At 35.9% G+C, this 23,721-nt stretch overlaps 2 protein-coding genes across 3 annotated transcripts in view; both read right to left on the bottom strand.

Annotated features, from left to right (window-relative positions):
• Nucleotides 1-597: 597 nt before the first annotated feature.
• LOC125650552 (major facilitator superfamily domain-containing protein 12-like) lies at nucleotides 598-5,389 on the bottom strand. The gene is made up of 6 exons (XM_048878924.2): nucleotides 5,297-5,389; nucleotides 5,045-5,137; nucleotides 3,861-4,034; nucleotides 2,810-2,901; nucleotides 1,406-1,554; nucleotides 598-1,046 (listed from the first exon to the last, which is right to left on the bottom strand). Exons 1-6 carry the CDS (start codon nucleotides 5,387-5,389, stop codon nucleotides 1,006-1,008), a joined length of 642 nt encoding a protein of 213 aa, XP_048734881.2. The 3' UTR covers nucleotides 598-1,005.
• A 12,499-nt stretch (nucleotides 5,390-17,888) lies between these two features.
• The window catches only part of LOC125652280 (opioid-binding protein/cell adhesion molecule homolog), a 30,766-nt gene continuing 24,933 nt past the window's right edge, over nucleotides 17,889-23,721 (bottom strand). For both annotated transcript variants that reach the window (XM_048881337.2, XM_048881338.2), the window contains exon 8: nucleotides 17,889-18,766. In XM_048881337.2, the coding sequence (XP_048737294.2) occupies nucleotides 18,663-18,766 (104 nt within the window). In that variant the 3' untranslated portion in view covers nucleotides 17,889-18,662. The remainder of the gene's footprint in view (nucleotides 18,767-23,721) is intronic.

The following is a 23,721-nucleotide window of genomic DNA, read 5'->3' as shown; positions in this document are numbered from 1 at the left end:
ATGACCATCCTTTGAATGGCTTGCTTTTAGAGAATCTTCGTCATTTTGACACTTAGAAATTACTTTGATAGATTTGATTATTCACTGACCCAGTGAAAAAGCTTTTTAAGTGCCACAAAGTTATGGACTCGATAGACCATTTTACAGTGATGATAAACGATCGCTATGATTGGTATTTCACATCGATTCTCTTCATCTTAATTAGTAGATAAAATCAAAAGAAAATACCATAATTTCTGTCGTCACTTACACTTAATTAAAAACAAACTCGTCAGCCATGTTAAATTTCGTGTTGAGCACTTGCTTCCTCTGACGGGTATATCTGGAGATTGTCTGAGCACTTGCTTCCTCTGACGGGTATATTTGGAGATTGTCTGAGCACTTGCTTCCTCTGACGGGTATATTTGGAGATTGTCTGGGCTTTTGAGGACAAGGGATGCCTACATTTATTTAATCAAACTTAATTTATCGCATTTTCTGACATTTTCCATGTAGACAACCCGTCGTAATTCACCGCACATCATAAAGTCCGAGGATAGCATAACCCAATTAACAGCTGAATTGAGCGAGGAATTCAGTCGATTTGTAAAAAGTAGAAACGTGTTCAGATTGTTTATTATTCAAATTAGGACATTACAACTAATGTTTGTTATATTAAAAGATTTCCATTAGCAGATAGCGACCTTGGCACAAGAACCGTCTGTGAAACCAATATTTTTGTAGTGGAAAGAAAGTAGATATGTCCTCAAGTTCTGCATGTACATTATATGTCCACTAAATCTGAGAGGAATCCACCCTCTAATATTTGTTTATCACTTTGCAAAGCGAGTCCCCTACCCTTAAAACGCGGTAATAAGTCTTTAATGATACATAAACGACTTCCTGTCTCAAGAAGTCATTTCAAGCTTTCCGGAAGTCTTCACTCTTTGCATTGCAAGGTTTTAAACGTTTCCAAATCTCAACTATCTGCTCATTAAATCTTGGTGTTTCTTCAGTGACCCGATCCTAATATTTGTCATGTGAAGTGGACTGCAATATTCTGTGTTCTGTATGAAAAAGGAAATAAAAATTTCTAAACACTTCCTGCCTGGAATTTTTTTCCCAACGATTTTTAATTTTGACAGTAAAGGCGAATTATGAGGGTGGTGGCAAGTGCCTGGCAAAGCAATACATTATGTTATGAGGTAAAATTCTACATGTTGTATAACGGATATTTCACTTGTAAATTGCCCTTGTTTGAAATAATTCTGTTCCCTATGAAAATCGTTTACAGATTCAAAAAAAGAGGAATGGAATATTGGTAAAAATAATGTTAACCATAATTTTATGAATTTGTAACAAAAAATGGTAATTAGTATTTAAAACGGCTAAAACTTGACAGGAACAAGATGCTTATATTTCTGACCTTTCCAGCCGCTCCTGCCGCCGATGGAGGACATGGTGCTGAGTAGCACGAGGAGGGAGATGAAGGTCACGCCCCCCGGTACCGTCACCAGGACGTCACGATAATACACGGTGCAGTGATGCGTCATGTGGGCAGCAGAACCATTCTCACTGAAAGGTAAGGCACACCTACCATAGTAAGTCGTCAATGTCCACACGACACGTGTCATTTTGAAATAGTGAGTTGATCTTATGCCTTTCACAATGATTGATTGATTGAATATTGTTTAACGTCCCTCTCGAGAATATTTCACTCATATGGAGACGTCACCAATGCCAGTGAAGGGCTGCAAAATTTAGACCTATGCTCGGCGCTTACGGCCATTGAACACGGAGGGATCTTTATCGTGCCACACCTGCTGTGACACGGGACCTCGGTTTTTGCGGTCTCATCCCCATTTAGTCGCCTTTTACGACAAGCAAGAGGGTACCGAGGATCTATTCTAACCCGGATCCCCACGGGATGGTTTAGCATTACATTGTGTAAACTCGCTTCAGCAACAGCCAGTTACTTACAACAAGTATCTTCATATTTAACCCTTACGTTATGCATAACAAGAACGGCCAATCATCTTCAGACTTATTACGGGTCGTAGCATTGAATAAGAAATTAACAGCAACATATTTTCAGACTTGCGGGATGTAACCTTGTGCCATTACAACAGGCATTTACTTTCAGACTCACCAGGGCCTCTTTCATTGTATAAGATATTTTCAGACTCACCAGAGGTTCTTTCATTGTATAAGAACAGCCAGTTATTTTCAGACTCACCAGGGTTCTTTCATTGTATAAGAACAGCCAGTTATTTTCAGACTCACCACAGGTTCTTTCATTGTTTAAGAATAGCCAGTTATTATCAGACTCACCACAGATTGAACAGGCAAATATTTTCAGACTTACCATGGGTTGTGTTTTTTAAGAACAGCCAGATATTTTCAGACTTATCATGATCTGTTGTGTTGCTTAAGAACAAACAATTATTTAATTATTTTCAGACTTATCACGGGTCATACATGTAGCTTTGTACATGTGTATAAGAAAAGCCATTTATTTTCATATTTACTCCGAGTATTGCTTTCTACTCATACATGTAGTTATCTTCAGACCTATCAGTATGGTAAGAACAGCTAGTTATTTTTAGACTTATTATGGACTTTAGAGTAGTATGATAGTACAGTCAGTTATTTTCAGACTTATTACGGACTTAAGAGTATATAGTATGGTAAGAAAGTCAGTTATTTTTAGACTTATTACGGACTTTAGAGTAGTATGATAAGAGAGGCTGTTAATTTTAGACTTATTACGGACTTAAAAATAGTATGATATAACAGATATGATATAACAGCCTGCTATTTTCAGACTTACCAGGGGTTGTAGCGTTGTATAAGAACGACAGCCAGTCCATTGGCAAGTTTTTCCGTAAAACTCATCGCTCCATACACAAAGGCGGCACTGTTCTGTTGAAAATAAATGTGTATACTATTTCGGTTATAATTTTGTCAAATAAAATATGGTTGGCATATATATTCAGAGACATCATGAAAGGTTTTTAGCCGAGTTCCAACGAAGTTGAACTCGGCTATTGGTTTTGTGATGCGGGTGGGCGGGCGGTTGGGCATCAACAATTGGTTTTCGGATGATAACTCAAAAAGTTTACAATCTAATTAAATGAAACTTTGATATATTGTTGGGTACCAAGTAAGGAAGACCCCTATTGATTTTGGAGAAAAATGGTCAAAGGTCAAGGTCACAGTGACCGAAAATAGAATGAAAATTTCAGAAAAATTTGGTTTTCGGATGATAACTCAAAAAGTTTAAATCCGAATCAAATGATAATTAAAAATATTGTTATGTACTAGGTAAGGGAGACCCCTATTGATTTTGGAGAAAATAGGTCAAAGATCAAGGTCACAGTGACCGAAAATAGATTTTTTTAAAATTGGTTTCAGGAGGATAACTCGAAATTTTTTAATTTGAATCAAATGAAACTTGGATATATTGTTGGATACCAGCAAAGCAAGGCCCCTATTTATTTTGGAGAAAAAAGGTCAAAGGTCAAGGTTACAGTGACCGAAAATAGATTGAAAACTTCAGACAAATATGGTTTCTGGACAGTAACTCGAAAAGTTTAAAACTGAAATTAGTTCTTCACAATTATAAATACGCCACATCATTCCTGCCTTTACAATGTATCCCATACAACTCGGCTCATGCACCCCTGGGTGTATATATTGAGTTTCATAAAAATTTGATGATTAAATTATATGTATCTAGAGGCTAGAAACGAAAGTTTTTTAACCATCTAGATTGAATTTTTGTGAGTGTTCATCTTGCAGGTAAATAGGCAGTAAACATATAAAATGAAAAAAAAAATATCGTTCAAAGGTAGGTTAACAATTGTAGTAATACATCATACCGAATATTGGTCTATGAGATCAGATGTCATGGCCAGTGACGTCACAAGGACCGTGGAGCCTCCCACACCACTCAGGGCAGCGACCCCATAAACACGACTAGACGTCGCCTCGTCAATAAAGAAGATCCACACGCACGCTCCCAGTGTACACGATATACCGACTATGTATGTTCTCTGTAAATTAAGGTTATTCATGTTACATCAAATGTACACAAAATATGTCACAAAAGTCTGAAAGTGTTTTAAAATGAATTTTAGATTAAAATTTATTCAAATACTTCCACACGAGGAAGAGAAATATCTTGCTGTGGCCTTCAAGTCGACCTTTAGATGCATCGATGACGTTTTCTCTTTTAACATTTTTTTCATTTTCATTCGATCTCGTAGCTATGTTGATTCGATATATCCCAGTGAACTCGAAATAAAAGACACTTCGTAGTCCTCCACAGCAGTTTCACAGTTAGATGTTTTACTGAATGGACATTAACAGCAAACTAATAACTCAACTTTATGATAAACGTGATGATTTCAGTTTCTCCATCATCAGCATCCCATATCCATATAGCAGTATTCCATTATCACCTGAATATGGTGTTTATATCTCTCAACTGATTCGATACGCAAGAGTTTGTTTTACGTATGGTCAGTTTTTAAATCAAGGCAGGCTACTGACAATCAAGTTGATATTGCAGGGATTTCAACAGTCTCGCTTAAAGTCAGCATTTCACAAATTTTATAGTCGTTATAATGATCTTGTGTTTTACAAATACAAACTGTCGTTAGATCGAATGCTGTCAGATATGTTTCATATCGATTGTTAGAGAGGTCTTTACACGCTGATTTTTTTTATACTACGAATTACTCGTTTTTCTGATCAAGATGCATGGCTCACGGCGGATGTGACCGGTCAACAGGGGATGTTTACTCCTCCTAGCCACATTATCCCACCTCTGGTATTACTTCTGGTATTTCTGGGGCCCGTGTTTATCCTGTTCTCAATTTTGTATTTTTATAGGATAAGTCACCGTTCTTGACTTACTGTATTTACATGTTACATATGTAACATGCCATTTTGTACATGTGAGTCTTTACACAATAATATATTCAGTTATGCTTTTTTCAGTCATTGATATCTTCTATTTAATTTGATCATTTTTATTTCCACTCACGAAAATCAAACTAACCTTTCGTCCCAGTAGCTTATTTGTGTTATTCATGAAGAGTGATGTGCAGAATCCAGCAGCATATCCAACCAACGGAACGATAGCTACCGAGTCCTGTAGAACAGTTAGAATCGATCGTCAATTGCTTTCTGTTACAAGATTGTGTCCCGAGTACTTTTATAATCATCATAAATATGGATACATTTATTCCTTATGGTATCAGATTTCGGGGTGAATGAATATCATTTTAAAAAGTATGGACTCTTTACTTACTTTGTGCATGTGCAGTGTTTCTGTAATATACATTGGCATATAGATCTGCGATATATTGACGGTTAGTCGTGTACACATGTATATCAAGGCCATCTGAAAAGAAGGTGGAAAAATATGTTACAAATTGTGACGAGTGAGAATGATTTGTGAATCTATAAAGTAACATATGAAATGTAATGACGCGTCATGCTGTGAATATTGACAATCATTTGACCAACATTTTTAGAATGTTGTATAGAGGAAAAGGTGAAGATAACGAACAGTGATCAATCTCTTAACTCCTAAAAGGATACAAAATTAAGAGTGCGTCGAACACGGATTTTACATTCCTAATATTGTATCCTGCCTTGCCTGGTAGAAACTGGGTTCTTTAAACCACTCCTTCCAATGTTTTCGTAGTCCGCCTTTTGGTTTGGCTATTTCCTGCCGTTCCTGTGGGTCGTCCTCTATAACACTGTGAGTGGACACGAAGGATATCCTCTTCTTTGTGATATTCGGTGTGTTTGTCTGAGATTTGCCTTTTAATATACCCGGAATACCACTGCTTTGATTCTTCGGCAGTGGAAACATCTCTATATCATTTTCAGGACATGATATTGAAGATATTCTCTCTAAAACATCGCTCTCGGGACACGACATGGATGATATTTTCCTCTCCATCGCGTCTTGGGTTTTGCAAATTTTGTCAGCGGAATATGACTTAATCATCCCCTTAAAACTGAATCTGGAGGCTCTTTTCTTATTGCAATGGGACTTTGTGTCAATCTCCTCATCGCAGTCGTCTTTTTGAGAAGGTGTGGGTTTCTTCTCGATTTGGAATTGCTTGTCGTAACCAGTTCCGGGCAGTGGGTTGTCCTTTTCGTGAACAAGACAGTAGAATACACAACTGCATATTATTCCTACAATAACGACGCATATTGCCAAATCCTGCAAATATATAAAAATGAAACAAGAGAAACTTATCATAGGATTATATGTAAAATACAACAACAACAATACTAGATTTCCAGAAATAATAAATTCATTTATACTTCATGGATCGTATGATCCAATATAAACACCCAATGATCGAACAAAAACAAAACCAACATTTAAGTGTAGAGTGGAAGTTCATAGTTTTGTTTTTGAAAAAAGTGATAGTGAATAATTTTATGGGTAAGCAGATTTGCTGCATTGGGTATTGGTCGATATTACCCTGAATATATAACCATCTTCTTTGTTTAGGTAGGTGCTAGCTTCTTCTGCTCTATGGGCATCGAAAAACAGCCATGCCAACAGGTAAACTAGCATATGACAGAGGACGGTGATCGCATATCTACAACAGAATCATACATTACATGCAGTATGAAAAAGTGAAGATAACGAACAGCGATCAGTCTCATAAGTACCACAAAGAATACAAAATGGAGAGTAAGATTAATGCGGATCTCTCGAAACACCAGAGGTGGAATCGGATGCCCCGGAAGAGTAAGCATCCCCTCTTGACCGGCAGCACACACTGTGAGCCGTCTGCCTTGAGCAGGTAAACGGAGTAATCCTTCGCCAAAATTAATATCTAAAGAACGACCCAACAATACGCCAGTATCGAGATAAGAGCTCTTCTCTGTAAGAGGTGCATTTAGTGGAACTTTGAAATCCTAAGTGGGACGGAGTGTACATACAGTGAGGAAGACGATAAAATGTAGTAAAAGTGGTTTCTCTTTAAATATGTACATGTAGGAAATACAAAGTACCACCGAAAGAAATGTTTACTGAAGTGTAAACATCATAACAATGTTATATTTGCAATTAATATCCTGGCTATGATACGTACAACCAACGCAATTACGTGATATAATAAGAATCCATGTACTTACATGTAAGTATAAAACTACTTCCTGAATACTTATCACTTAGTAGGTGTATCAGTCGAACTCGGGTAATGAAACGGCATATGAGAAACTTACTTGGCACATTCACTTATTTCTCCCACTCCCGCATGTAAACAAATTGCTTCGCGCCTTACTATGTTCGAGAGTTCTCCAAAGTGAAATAACTCGGACGTATCTCGAAACCGTATTGCTATGAGACTTGGCAGATAACATTCGACTTAATGACAGGTTGTTTTTGCGAACAAGATTATTACAACAATCATAAAATTTGCGAAATTTTAAACGACACTATTGAAACGCCTATATCATCAACTTATTTGTCAGTAGCTCTATTCAAAATTGATCATAGGAAAACATGCTTTCGCATATGGAATAGTTGTGATACATAAACACCCTATGCAGGTGATAATGGAATACTGCTGCATAAATATTGGAAGTTAACTTCTCATATTCACATAGAAACTTTCCATTATTATCTTCAAATGGTGTATATGTCTTCCAACTGATTCAATACACGAGAGCATGTTATACGTAAAATCAATTTATAAAGGAGACAGGAGTTGATGTTATGTACAGGGGTTTCAATAGTGTTGTTTAAAGTCAGCATTTCGCAAATTATATGGTCGTTTTAATGATTTTGTTTGCAAATACACATTGTCATTACATCTTACGTGTTTCATACCTATCACATTTGAACTGATTTTGACTATGGATAACTCCACTAAACTGATCAAGACAGAGGGCACACGGCGAGTATGACCACTCAAGAGGAAAGTTTTAATTACTTCTCCAATGCACCTGGTGTTTCCAGGGATCCATGTTTGCCCTGTTCTGGATTTTGTATTTTTTGTGGGATTTATGAGATTGATCACTGTTCGTTATCGTCACCTTTTCTCATCTCTTCTGAGAAACCCTCTTTTCAAAACTAGTATATAAAACAAAAGATTTAGTTTAACTTCAATCAGAAGGGTGATGATATGAAGAACGTAATTTTGTGACTGTGTGTAGTTGGAATTGTTGACAGTTGTACGCATGTACGTGTACTTTCAATTATACCAACAACAAAAATGGCTAACTAAGAACGCCCGGGTTGTCAGGTGCACAATTGTGATTTTTAATGGACATATTTATGCATTTAGAACATATTTTACTCATTATAAAAGATCTCTTAAAATGAAGTTAATTATTTTCATATCTAATAATTAAAGCTTAACAACTTAACGCAGTAGCTCAGTGGTAGAGCGTCCGCTTATATATATAATAATATTGATAATAAAGCCTTAATTTATCCAGGATTACATATTTAACGATAACGCTAGTTTTCAATATGGTCCTGCATATAACATACATACAGACAGACATTAGTAAAATAAACACAGATTAAAAGAAGTAGAATACATATAAACTTAAGAAATAATTATGAATGTAAGATAAATAGGAACAAAATGAAGCTTAAAAAGTATGGTGATAATCTCTAAGATAATTTCTCTTAAAAAACGCTTCGTAACTGGGAGGTCGTGAGTTCGAGCCCCGCTCCTCAAACATAGGTAGTGATTGATCCGTCGCCAAACGCTCGGCATTTGAAAGTGAAAACCACGCGGCCTTAAACAGATGTCCCGTGTCGCGGCAGGTGTTTACATGTTAAAGAACCCTCACTGTTACAGCCGTAAGCGCTATGAAGCATAGGTCTAAATTTCTGGTACTTCACATACAACCGGTGATATCTCAATATGAGAGAAAACCTCTCGACGGGACTTAAACAACCAATAAAACCTAACAACTATCGTTTCGAGGTATAAAATTTTTTTAAAGAAATTCTAATTACATTACAAGCAGTTACATGTATATTAGGTTTCAAAATCATATAAACTTTTAAAACTGTTAAGTTCTTTATGTGCCAATAATTGGTTCAATTGATTCTAATTTTTTGTATCAATATCATCTTTGATAATACAAACTTATATGAAGTTTATAAGTTAAAATATAAATGTATTTTCACAACGCTTGCTGAATTTTTGAATGCTTACAAAATTGATATGTAGGAAAGTGTGAACATCTTCTGTAGTGATTGGTTATTAGGAAAGAGTGAAATAAAGCAGAGAAAGCCATGTTGACGAATGTACACACTGAATAATTTCTAACCTCCAACCATTGAGTTGTACTTTTTCCACTGTCGAAAACGTCATTTCCGGGATGAGAGCTAAATGACCTATTTGTGCACAGGCCCATCCAAATTGAAAAATAACGATAAGGGGTACATAGTAAATAAATTGTGCCCAATCGGGAACTCCGACACAGAACCAACATGGTATGAAAATGAAAGGGAACCCTACACAGCTGCATATGGTGCCTGAAACACAGAATGATAATGGCTGTGTAATCTACATTTATGTATACAGCTTATTTTCAAAGTTGAATCAATATACAAATTTAGATTTCATTATGGAATTGAGGTTATTTTTAAAGACTTTTTTACCTATTAGGTGCCAGGATTTTCTTCTGCCAATCTTGCAACAACCTGACTTGCTGTTGTCCGAAGCTAATCCCACCAGAGGTGTCAACACTGCGTCCACGCTCTGACCAATCATCATTAGGGCACCTGCCAATGTGTCGTCAAAATTTTTGACTTCATGGAAGTACGCTATGAGATAAGTGTACCACATGGACGCCGTGAGATCGTTAAACGCGTGTCCAACACTGTATCCAAGTTTTCTCTTATACGGAATGGCGTCTCCCGTCATTGTGAATTTTTCCCTCAAATTAGAAACGGAAACAATTGAGTGTGTTCGAACTTTGTAAATAGAACGTAATCCATCAAATTGTCTCGTACTATGTTGATAAATCCCACAGTTGCGAAATTAAACACAAACAGCTAAAACTATATCGAACTGTTGAAGAAAAGAACTTCATAATTAAAGTGTTTCTAGACTTATCCATTATAGTTGTGTAATAATTGATTACTAGGACCATTTAGTCCGTGCTTATTTGTTAATTAGTTTGTAGTGTTTTTTCCTCATCCAAGCAGTTTATTAATCATTCACGTTTGCATTTAAAATAAAGTTTAAAACTTCTTTCTGTTTATTTGTATTAATCAGAAAGAACATTTAGTACACGTGTAATAGATTTGATTGAAATATCCATGTAGATTCCGTGTAGTCACGTGCTCTTTTATTAAGTTTCAACTTTCTTTAACACAATATTACCTATGTATGGCCTTCTGCTTTCCTCCAACGCCATGCATCATTGCCAGCGTACGTCACTACCTGTTTGTAGATATATGGCTTACCCCGGGGCCACCCTCAGTGTGGTGAAGTTGTATTTGATGATACAACATTTAATACAGAGACACGCTCCTAGGTGTGGGAGGTTCATCAAAGATTTTCTATGAATGTTGCATCGCTAATGGGGACAAATGTATTTCATTAATTACATGTACAATATATCGAGATTTTATAAAATTGGTGTTCATTAATTACAAGTACAATATATCAAAATTTTATAAAATTAGTGTTCATTAATTACAGGTACAATAGATCAAAATTTTATAAAATTGGTGTTCAAAACTTAAATTTAGTAGTCACTGTGCAAATATCGAGTTCCCTTACAAAACATGTACAAGTACACTGAAGATGTATTAAATGATGTCTTTACAAAATTCATTTAAAATGACACAACAATTTTTAGAGAGAAAAAAAACCCTACACCAACAAAGTACCCGTTTTCTGTTGAAGAGAATGATTGACGCATTCATAAGGATAGTGGCGATCTCCGCAGAGTTGGTGAAGCGTTGAAACGATTGGTTTTTTTTTATGTCTGTTGTGCAGATAATACGCAAAAAAAAAGTGTTCAACAAAGTTTAATAAATTGGGGGTATGAAACATAATTGAGTGAAATTCGTTTGAAAATATAAGTGAATAAAAACCAGATTTGATGTAGGTTAAAACTACGTTTGACTGTTTTTAAGTCACTTCTGATTTGATATTTATTGTGCTGATGATACACAACAGTATGCAGACAAAATGAATAAGATGGGATACAGACACATAATTGAGTGTCATTTGTGTGAAAACATACACTCCATACAGTCACATAATTCAGCTTAATTGTGTGAAAACATATACATTTAGTATAAGGTAAAGCTGTACGTTAAGTCCCTTCGGTTTAAAGAACAGATTTACACTCTCGTTTTTATTCTCTTTTTGACAATCTGATCAAAGTACTGTATAAAGGATTATTAACAGGGATGTGTAATAAAAGACGAGACGAGAGAGAGAGAGAGAGAGAGAGAGAGAGAGAGAGCCTATGCGGTCGTAGAATGGACAGATCGAGGGGTTTCTCCTTCTTAGTCTCCGTTGTTGACGAAATGGACAGTCATAGAGAAACACGTCCTACAAGGTCATTTGAAGAAGTAGGTTCTTTTTCATTAATATGATAGACCTTTTGTTAAAAGAATGGATAGTTGCAGTTAAATGTATTTAAACTTCATATGAGGAGAATCATATTATCCCAAGGTCTTAAACAGAAACATTTCTTCAGCACCAAATAAATATACACATGTACACGTATAAATAAATATATACATACATATAGTTGGGAATAGAGTTATGAGTTGAGAATACAAAAGCAATGATGATTTGATAGTTATAAAGTTTCGTGCTTTTATGATATTTCATAATAACACCCCTTTCTTCTAATTCGAAATAAAGTTATTCAATACTTTTATATCCTACATAATATACGATACTTTGATTGTCATCTCTCTTGTATAAAATGAGTCATATTCCATAATAAAAGACAGTTATTAGGGTGGCACACTATCATATATCTCACTTGTAGTGTCATTTGAAAAGTCTATTCTTGTATCAAATGACGATACACCCCTTTCTTACAGGCTCATGTCCGTTCTATTAAACTGTCTAATAAGTTAGAAAATAGTGGACATCTTTTGCTTAAGAATGGTCAGAGTCCACTTTATTAAACATTTTTAACACCCCCCCCCCCTCCCAACAAAAAAGAGGGACATCACAACGATGATTTAACTACTAATAAATGAGTGACTTTAGCTCCATACGTTGACGATTATGTAAAGATCCTATATCTAAAGTACTTGTTGGATCAAAGAATAACGTGCTTTGATCTATATTGAATGCAATAGTGTTGTATATCCAACAACTTGGTTATATAATCAACAGTAGATGTCAACAGGATGATATACAAATTGGTTCTTTGACAGAAGTTATAATGAGAACTTGAAAATCGTTTTTGGTTTTGTTTGATTGCTTTATTCCATTTGTTGTTGTTGTTGCCTTTTTGTGGTTTTTTTTCTCCCAATGATTGTAATTATAATTAAAAGATTTATATTGCGCCCTATCAACATTAGTTCTCTAAAGCGCTTTACAAATGTGAGATAAAAGATAATATAAAATCGATGTGCACATACATATTCATAGTGTCAGAATTAAAATGCATAATTATTATTGTTATTATTACTATTAATACATAGCGCCTAATGTAATGATATAATTACCCTAATAACATCTAAAACAATTTAAAACAACCCTTAGGAATAATTAAATACATAGAAAGGACGTAAGTATAATAACAAACTACAGTTCAAATAGCAACTGAAGAGTTTATTTATTTTGTAAATGATATTGCAATGATCATCGGCCCGGAGAAATTAGTTATCATCAATGTTTTATAACAGTACAATGTATGCATTATATGGCATATCAATACATTCCATATCCTGTACATGTAACTCGTGTCTAATCATGTAATGCAGTGATGCATGGGAAATCTGTTTAGGGTCTTAATCACTTCTTTCTTTGAAAATTTGTGGAAAATGCCACCAGAACTACGTCACAGGATCTGGTGATAATATGATGTTCTTTACATACTGATTTTTACTACGGATTACTCCGTTTACCTGATCAAGATAAAAGACTCACGGCGGAGCAATCCGTAGTCAAAATCAGTATGTAAAGAACGGCCTAGCAATTGGTTTGAAACACGCCAGACAGCATTCGATCCAGTAATAGCTTGTATTTGCAAATTAAATCACTATAACGACCATAGAATTTTCGAAATGCTGACTTTTAACGAAAATCCCCCTGTAACATCACCTTATTTGTCAAATTATCATTTATACATGTATGATATAATATAAAACTTAATCTTTCATACGAGCTAGAAAATGTCTATAAAACACCTTAAAATGTTATTTTAATGAATATTTCTGAGCTTTCTGATTGGAAATCCAACAAATTAGCAAACAATAGAATGTCATATTTACTTTCGCACGCTTTGAAGATGAATATAAAATTTGATTTTTCCAGTTAAACTGAAAATAAACAAGGAATTCCAAAATTGATACGTTTAGTTAATTTTGATCGTCCAATGAAACCTTGCGTCTCTAATCACTTTCAATTAGGTTTTGCACAGACTGACTAAGCATCGTGAGCTCTAGTAGCCGGTTTCGATGGTTTAAACCATTCAACAGTTATTGATATTTTCTCGGTCAATACGTTCCATCTTTTCAAAGTACAATATACACTTCGCCTTGTAAAACATCGTATTGACCGCGAAAATATCAATAATTGTAATATATACAATTGGTACTAAATATCAGTAGCATATAAAGAGAAAGGTTGATAAGGAGGGATAGTAACCCTGACGACCATCATGACGCATTTGTTACCCCCGAAAACTGTTCTTGATACTTTCAAGATTTATTAAGACTACTATCACAATTTAAAACATTTATGGAAATTGAAAATATCGACTATATGCTGTATAAAGAAAAAAATGTATTTACTATGTAAGTATTGAATTTCAGTCAAATTGAGATACTAAGATCGTTACAATGATCTGGTTACCCATACAATCATGCTGTCTGACGTGTTCCATACATATTGATAGGCCAGTTTTTACACACTGATTTTGACTACGGGTTATTCTGTTTATCTGATCAAGATGTAGGACTCACAGCGGGTGTGACCGGTCGACAGGAGAAGCTTACTCCTTCCAGGCACACGGTACCACCTTTGGTATATCCATGGGTCCATATTTGTCTTATTCTTTTTTTTTTTTTTTCTTTTTTTTTTGGTATTCTTTATAGGAGTTATAATATTGATCACTGTCAGTTATTTTCACCTTTTATACTATGTGTTACTTTCTACTCGGAGAGTATTGCACAACATGGGAAAACAACCTCTGCAAAGCTTTCGACCGATGTATGTTATTAGTAAAATACATGTAACTACTAACTATACCCAAAAGAACATTACGTATATTTAGACACATAATGTCGATTCGATATATCCCAGTGAACTCGAAATAAAAGACACAACAGAGTCACCCACTTCTGCTTCATACTTAGACATTTTATTGAAAGTAGATATTAACGGCAAACTAACAACTCAACTTTATGACAAACAGGATGATTTCAGCTTCTCCATCGTCAACTTTCCATATTTATATAGCAATATTCCATTATCACCTGCATGTGGTGTTTATATCTCTCAACTGATTCGATACGCTAGAGCTTGTTCTACTTATGGTCAGTTTTTAAATCGAAGTAGGCTACTGACACACAAGTTGATGGCACGGGGGTTCCTATCTAGTCATCAGTCATCCAGTCTCGTTTAAAATCAGCATTTCGCAAATTCTATGGTCTTTATAACGATCTGGTTTGCCAACACAACCTATCATTGGGTCAAATGCTGTCTGACGTGTTTCATACCGATTGTTAGGCCGTTCTTGGCTCACTGATTTTGACTACGGATAACTTCGTTTACCTGATCAGGATATAGGGCTCACGGCGGTTGTGACCGGTCGACAGGGGATGCTTACTCTTCCTAGGCACCTGATCCCACCTCTGATATATCCAGGGTCCGTGTTTGCCCATCTCTCTATTTTGTATTCCTTATAGGAGTTGTGAGATTGATCAATGTTCGTTATCTTCACTTTACATATACATGGTAGAAACAGAAAATCAATTTGAACAGTACATTAAACATAGTTCGAATAAAACAGACACCACAGATGCACTAGTTGTTGCATATATATCAAAATAAAATAAAAGAATTAAAAGAAAACATATGTAACACAGATTACACAACACAGTAATTAGATTCAATGAATAATTTGGTTAAAGAATTAAATGCGATGAGCACAAATAATACATGGACATGTTTTTTACCACTCTGTATAAGATCTTTAACTGTATTGTGCAGTACATTGTGCTTGATTGACTCATGATCTAGACACTGCTCTAGACCTCCTATTTCTAGACCTCCTATTTGTCAGAGTTGAATAGAATGGTGACGTAACACTTGGTTTGCCCTAACACTTTATGTTCTAGAAGCGAAGGTCTAGAATCTTCATTTTAGTATAAACAAACTGCATTTTACGGAATTACATTTGGACTGGGGATTGATTGGACTTAACAGCCAGTTTGTGACAGTTTATATTCTCGTGTGTGAATTTAGCTTGTCAGTAAACGGACATCAGACACTGTTTTGGGGAACTTTGGTTAGACATATTGTAAGTTAGTATTTTATCATTGGTATATTTCTCTGTAAATGAAAGGTGAAGATAACGAACAGTGATCAATCTCATAACTCCTATAAGGAGTTATAAATAAATTTGTTAAAAATTTGAATTGTTTGTGTTTGATTTCTGCTGGGTTTATTTTGACCCATAAGAACTGATTAAATTTTGTATCATTTGTGCTGTTTCTTGGACGTTCATTCCGGGGTGTTGAAACTTGAAAGATCTCTTGCCATATGTGCATGAACGTATTTTAGCAATTTCCAAAATATTTGAATATCTAAAATTATATGTAGAATATCTCCTAAAATGTCTGACGATATTCTAAAAAAAAAATTTAAAACCATCCTGCGTATACGCAAACTTGATATTACCAATGGATAGTAAGTACATGTAATTCATTATTGCTAGAATCATACCTAAAAGGTGAAGATAACGAACAGTAATCAATCTCATAACTCCTATAATGAATACAAAATAAAGAGTTGGGTAAACACGGACCACTGGGCATATTAGAGGTGGGATCAGGTGCCTAGGAGGAGTAAGCATACCCTGTCGACCAGTCACACCCGCCATGACCCCTATATCTTGATCAGGTAAACGGAGTTACCCGTAGTCAAAATCAGTGTGTCAAGAACGGCCTAACAATCGGTATGCAACACGTCAGACAGCCTTTAACCCAATGATAGATTGTATTGGCAAACTAGATCATTATAACGACCATAGAATTTGCTAAATGCTGACTTTAAACGAGACTTTTGAAACCCCTATAACATCAACTTGTTTGTCAGTAGCGTGCCTTGATAAATAAACCTTAGTGCTTTTTCTTGGATCTTTTCCATTTTTTCAGTATTGATTTTGGCAAAAGTTAAAATTTGACAGTATAAAAGTATGGAAAATTGTAATTTTGTTTATTTTACACAAGATTCTGATACGATTTTCCAAACATTTATTTGTTGCTAAGCTTTCCAGCATTATTTTTCATATGCTCGTGAAAATTTAACTTTCAATCAATATTTATACCTAATAATTTATATCTCTGCCTCCCCAAACTTGAAAACTGGTAACTCCGAATGAAGTAACCCCCCCCCCCTATTAATATGTCAAACAAGAATAGTCATGATCTATTGTTCGAGATACTTAGTAAAATAAGAGTTAGTTTTCCTTTGAAGCGTCAACAGGGACTGTTATCATAATGTACTGTCCTTTATCAATTAAAAACAGAACAACACACAAGAACAGGCACGGTGTATTATCAATAAAATTTCTATTTAAAAATCAAAAATAATTTAAAGTTGTACTGAATTTCGAGGGAAAAGTCAGAGGCATAAAGAAGAAATCGACCAATCTGTTTATTGCAGGAAAACATCGCGGCAAAACCTAGTATTTGGTTGTCTACCAATGCATCGTTAACGTTCCTTTCAACTTTTCGGTGCTTTGAATACTGGTAGATGTGCTGTTCCCAAATCACCTTTACGGCATTATTACGCAGAGAGCAACCAATGATATCAGGCTACAACAAAGATCCCTTGAACATGGAAAAGTAAATATGATAGATAACTGATTTATTTGATAAATATTAAAAAAGACAGCGCTCACAGCTGGTGTGACCGGTCGACAGGGGATGCTTACTCCTCCTATGGTCCTGATCCCACCTCTGGTATATCCAAGGGTCCGTGTGTGCCCAACTTTCTATTTTGTATTCTTTAAAGGAGTCATGAGATCGATCGCTGCTCGTTATCTTCCCCTTTCATGCATTTTATATTATGGATGAATTGTAAAAGTGTAGGGATATGAATACATGTAAATGTAAGACCTATATAAATCATTACAACCATGCCTACGCTCTTCGCTTACAATATTACATGAACATCACTGTTACTGTGTATCGGATCCAGATTATTAGTATCAAATTGAAGACTTTATTTCAAAGTTCTCAAACAACTGATATATTTGTTGTAACGCCTTCGTCTGAAATAGTATAACTGTACAACAGAAACCTTTTTTGTACAACTTTCCCTCGAAACATTAATTCATGATCTACCTTTTATAGGTATCAATATTTAGTATACAATTCTGTATAAATTCATCTCATTGGAAACCATACATATGTATTTGGTCATCTCAAAGCGGTTCACCGGCAGTAACATAGACAAAATCTCACAATGTTTTTGTTTGTTTTGTTTTTTTTAAATAATAAATTATCCCAGAAAAGTAAACAAATTCACCATGAAAATCATAATTATATAATACAAGCAATACCACATGTGAAGTTAACAAAACATTCTTTCTTTCCTATTTTGCTTACATTTACCCTTCACACTTCAATTCTTACAAGCAATGTACAAGATGACAAACAATATAAGTTATACCTACACTATGTACATGTAGATGAAGAAATTTATATTATACATGTAATTATTAAGCTTTTCAAGCTAAGAGTGAAAGCCTTTTAAATGAAATCAATAAAATTCATGTGAATTATTGAAACAAAAGCACAACACAGAATCGGGTCCATTGTATTTTCAAATCAACAGACACTGAAGTTGTCAGGCGGTGCTGTCAGTCCGCGTTCTCTCGCAGCATCAATTTCCAGGTTTTGCTCAAACTTCAGACACTCGTCGACAGCCACCAGTAGAAGCTGATATATGAATTAATCGGCCTAAATTGATGACTGATTCCCCACATATCGAGTGATGTAAAGGATTAATTTGTGAAATATCCAAGATTAAAATGCTGGGATACACCGTGTTTTCATCTCGTCATTCTTCATTTTTACATGAGTATCTTCTACACAGTCTCCCACACGCAACTCATTTCTTTAAACATAATACAAAAAGTAAAACCATATTCCCCATAAACTACATTTCACGCGGTACAGTACTCGTTCGTTCTCTTTGGTTTGGAAAATTGAGGTATTCATCACTGTCGTAGGAAGATATTCACAATGACCGACTCAGAAGCGTGTGGAGTCCTATCACGACAATCACCAGATGTCTGTAGACACCAGATCTTGAGCCATTACTGTCAGCGGAGTATTTGGAGGCTGTGTAGAGAAACACACTTGTTTGAAAGAATTGTATCAAAATAAAACATCCTTAATTTTGTAATTATATTTTATTCTATTTTGTATTGCTTATAGGAGTTATGAGATTGATCACTGTTCTTTATCTTCACCTTTCATATACACTCCGATAAAACTGTTTAGTCAATAGTGAATAACGATTTTCAGTAAATGACGATAAAACGCAGTATGTATACAATCAAATTTCATTTTTTTCAGTTTTCATACACACATGAACTGCTGCAATCAAGCAGTAATAAGTAACTCAGGTAGGGTGTTTTTATATCTTCTAGTTCAATTATTCTTGCTTGTCGTAAAAGGCGACTAAATGGGGCGGTCCTTCGGATGAAACCGCAAAATTTTGAGGAACCGTGTCACAGCAGGTAAGGCACGATAAAGATCCCTCCCTGCTCAAAGGCCGTAGGCGCCGATCATATGCTTAAATTTTGCAGCCCTTCACCGGCAATGGTGACTTCAATTCTCCATATGATTAGGGAATTCTCGAGAAGGGCATTAAACAATATACAAGAGGCCCAGGGGCCTTATAGGTCACCTGAGTATCAGCTAACAACCTTCCAATGTTTGAATTAGGTTTGTGTTTAAATATAAGAATTTTACTTTTGGATGGAAGAAACATTGAATAGCTATGTGGTCAGCCCCGCCTTTGCACCAGAACTCCTGACCCAGGGGCCATAAATTTCAGTTTTTAAAGAAGCATCCTTGATCATCATTATCATACTATTAATTTGTCTACTTAATACCCAGCAGCAGAGGAGAAGATTTTCAAAGAAATAAAATGCATTTTCACTATATGATCAATAGGGCCCCACCCTAATACCAGAACCCCTGACCCAGGGGCCATGAATTTCACAATTTTGAAAGAGGCATCCTTGCTCATCATAACCATGCTATTGGTTTGTCTACTTAATACCCAAGGACAGAGAAGAAGATTTTCAAAGAAGTAATGCATTTTCACTATATGACTTATAGAGCCCCACCCTAGCACCAGAACCCCTGATCCAGGGGCCATGAATTTCACAATTTTTAACAAGAGGTACTGTGAGCAATGCTCACTAAGAATACCCCCCGCTTACCCCAATCTCCCAAAGGGTGTTGGTAATAGGTATAAACTACCTCTTTTCTGAGTGTTGCTACTTCGATGTCCAGTGCGCTTGACCTTTGACTTTTTGACCCCAAAATCGATAGGGAACATCTTCATCCCATGGGTAGTCCATATGTATGATATGGTGACTGTAGGTGGAAAGGATAACGCTTCAGAGCCCGGAAACCATATTGCTACTTCAATGTCCAGTGCGCTTGACCTTTGACCTTTTGACCACAAAATCGATAGGGAACATCTTCATCCCATGGGTAGTCCATATGTATAATATGGTGACTGTAGGTGGAAAGGATAACACTTTAGAGCACGGAAACCATATTGCTACTTCAATGTCCAGTGCGCTTGACCTTTGATCATTTGACCCCAAAATCGATAGGGAACATCTTCATCCCATGGGTAGTCCATATATATGATATGGTGACGGTAGGTGGAAAGGATAATGCTTTAGAGCCCGGAAAACATTGCGTCAACAGACGGACGGACGGACGGACAGACGAACAACCCGATTCCAGTATACCCCCCACAACTTGTTGCGGGGGGTATAAAGAAGCATCCTTGCTCATCATTACCATGCTATTAGTTTGTCTACTTAATACCCAGAGACAGAGAAGAAGATTTTCAAAGAATTTCTACATTTTCACTATATGACCAATAGAGCCCCACCCTAGCACAAGAACCCCTGGCCCAGGGGGCATGAATTTCACAATTTTGGTAGAGGGCTCAACGCTCATTATAATTATGCCCACATTTTGGCTTCTTGATGTCCAGGAGTAAAGAAGAAGATTTTTTAAAATTACACTCATTTTGATGGTTTTTGCCCCACCCCTCAGGCCCCAGGGGGGCAGGGACCACGAATTTCACAATTTTTGTTCCCCTCTACCCACAGATGCTATATGCCAAAATTGGTTGAAATTGGTTCAGGGGTTTCAGAGAAGAAGCTGAAAATGTTCAAATGTTAACGCACGACGAACGACGACGGACAAAAACAGATAGCAATAGGTCACCTGAATGAATTCAGGTGACCTAACAACACACTAACCAACTATTTATTCATTCATGAAATGTGTTTATACTGGTCATACTGAGATGGAAACTTTCTCATGTAATAAAAATTTTAATTAATCGAATCATGACACGTGGGGTCATGATAGGCAACTATAGGAATAAATAAAAACATTCCTTAAACTATTTCTCAAGAACCATCAGGTTGCAATTTGTCAAATTAATGAACACCTATCGTCATTTAATGTAGATTCACGTGTGTTAGCACCATAACCCCTGGGGTCAAGGTGGAAGCCAAAGTAAAGGTTCAAACTTGTTTACATAGGAATATATTTTGAAACTTTTGTCGAAAACAATATTACTAGAATATGTCATACATGTATTAATATGCCAGCATCCTCATGTAGTGTAGATTCTAGTTTGTCCCATGCGGGTAATGTGGGTATAAAGTGTTACATGCAAATCATCTCCAAAACCACAAGGGTACGGTCCTCATTCAATTCACAAGTAATTATGTACACAACATTATCTCCGCGGCTGGGACAGTGTAAGGAATTCGGTTTCATGATCACTGTTCGTTATCTTTTCATATAAGAATATGATAGTATAATTCTTTAACAACCCTCTAATAAACAACTGGGGTACAAAAATCAATATGCATGTAAAGATCCTCATGAAATCGTGGTTCAAGTTTACCTCCTGCCGCTTGGATAGGGTAAAACAGGAGTTTATTTTTTGTTTTACACATAATTTGTTTCAAGACCTACAAGGATATACGAGTTTCGATAGAATGTTACTACATGTATGAAATGTGAAGATAACGAACAGTGATCAATCTCATAACTCCTGCAAGCAATACAAAATAGTGAGTTGGGCAAACACGGACCCCTGGACACACCAGAGGTGGGATCAGGTGCCTAGGAGGAGTAAACATCCTCTGTCGACCGGTCACACTCGCTGTGAGCCCTATATCCTGATCAAGTAAACGGAGTTATCCGCAGTCAAAATCAGTGTGCCAAGAACGGCTTAACAATCATGCCCATGGGAATTCCAACAGACTGTTGGAAGACCTGATCACCAAACACCACGAAGATATTGTCAATGAGGAACTCTAGCATATTTTTTATTTCAACTTCAGAGTACTTGTGCGTGGAATCAGAGTGGTGTTTTACAAAGTAAGTTTTTGAATGACTGATCACTAGATATGAATATTTCCGTTTTCCATTTTTGTTGAAGAAGCAACTGTCTATGATGTCAAAATGCATAGTCTTTAATTTATCGTGAGGAATGGTCGTGTATAGTGTTGAAAAGTCATAGGTTTTAATGTTATTGATTTGGGAAACATTCTGCGATTTCAAGTTTACTAAAAGTTCTTTAGAATTTTTTAGAATCCACATTTGATTAACACCACCTCTGGCATAGGTAGTCGCACAGTAAGTTTGAAGTTTCTCCTTCACAGCTGTTAATATTTTCGCGAGGAGCAAAGATAGGGGCTTGGTAGAACACTTACTGGATCCAGTAATGTATCTTCGTTTGTAAGGGTTTTTATGTAGTTTAGGAATCCAGTATAGGTACGGTAACTCATATTCATTCGACCCATTGACTGGGATATTAAATGTGTCTAAAACTGAAGCATGGTTTTGAAAAATTTCATCTTTTGAAAGGGCAATTGGAGTATAAGTACGATTGCCAAAAGTGGAATTAATGCCAAGTTCGTTGAAAATACAGTTGTAATAATGAGCCTTACAAACAAAGACAATGTTGTTACTAGCTTTGTCAGCTGGAACCAAAACATATTCCTCGTGTAACCTATCTAATTCTTTTATCACTTCTGCTTTACTAAACACAGGATAGATGGTACGTACTTTTGTTTTCATATGTCTAATGCGGGATTTTAATATTCCTCGTATGCTTTTAACCCATTCTGACAATGTATCAAGTTCTTCTTTTTCATATTTAGCCCATCGTCTGGCATAATCTTCAACATAATTCAAAATGGAGGTGACGTTCTGTCGCCAATTAAAAGACCGAGGTTCTCTTATCTAGGACCTTTTAGAATAAGTGATTTGAGGTCCTCATTTTTTATATTTTCATGTAGTGTACATTCAAGTTTGTTCACATTATGACCAGTGAGGCTAGAGTTAGCCTAATTTGTGGTTAAATAATACAGTTTTCCAGGTATGTGATGTTGTCCATCAGGCTCTGGTCACTTGAATAATCTGGATGATCGTTTAATGTTTAGATGCAAATTTATCAGATACCCAAAGCAAGTCAGAAGGACAATCACTCTAATATGATAAATCTAATACAGTCCTGCATATTGTATAATCAAAACAAAACCTACATACATCCATGTGCATTGAAAACAATGTTGTGTAGCCTGCGGTAGTTTTCACGTTTACATCCGTAAAAACGATCACATATATTAGTAACTTTAATTCATGTAATTCAATGTCATTAGGTCGATTGCTGTCTGACGTATTTCATACCAACTGTTAGGCCGTTCTTTACCTACTAATTTTGACTACGGATAACTCCGTTTACCTGATCAAGATATAGGACTAACGGCAGGTATTGATCCGTAAACAGGGGATGCTTACTACTCCTAGGCACATGGTCAAACCTCTGGTGTGTCCAGGGATCCTTGTTTGTCCTATTCTTGATTTTTATATTCTTTATAGGAATTATTAGATTGATCACTGTTCGATATCTTTACTTTCTCATCAAAACTACTTCTCAAAAAGTGACTATTTTTTAAATCATCAAATTAATTGCCAATGTCTTTCCTTACTTAGAAGCTTTTGGCGATTTTTAA

Source organism: Ostrea edulis, chromosome 5 (assembly GCF_947568905.1).
Source record: "Ostrea edulis chromosome 5, xbOstEdul1.1, whole genome shotgun sequence".
NCBI lineage: Eukaryota > Metazoa > Mollusca > Bivalvia > Ostreida > Ostreidae > Ostrea > Ostrea edulis.
Note: the sequence above shows the minus strand (reverse complement) of the source record. Positions and strands in the feature narration are given on the sequence as shown.

Excerpts from the sequence above, each read along its gene's own strand:
- LOC125650552 (XM_048878924.2), bottom strand. The coding sequence starts at position 5,389 with ATGGCCTTGATATACATGTGTACACGACTAACCGTCAATATATCGCAG. Across the intron at positions 5,138-5,296 it reads AAACACTGCACATGCACAAA|GACTCGGTAGCTATCGTTCC; the intron begins GTAAGTAAAGAG and ends ACTGTTCTACAG. Across the intron at positions 2,902-3,860 it reads ATCTCATAGACCAATATTCG|AACAGTGCCGCCTTTGTGTA; the intron begins GTATGATGTATT and ends TATTTTCAACAG.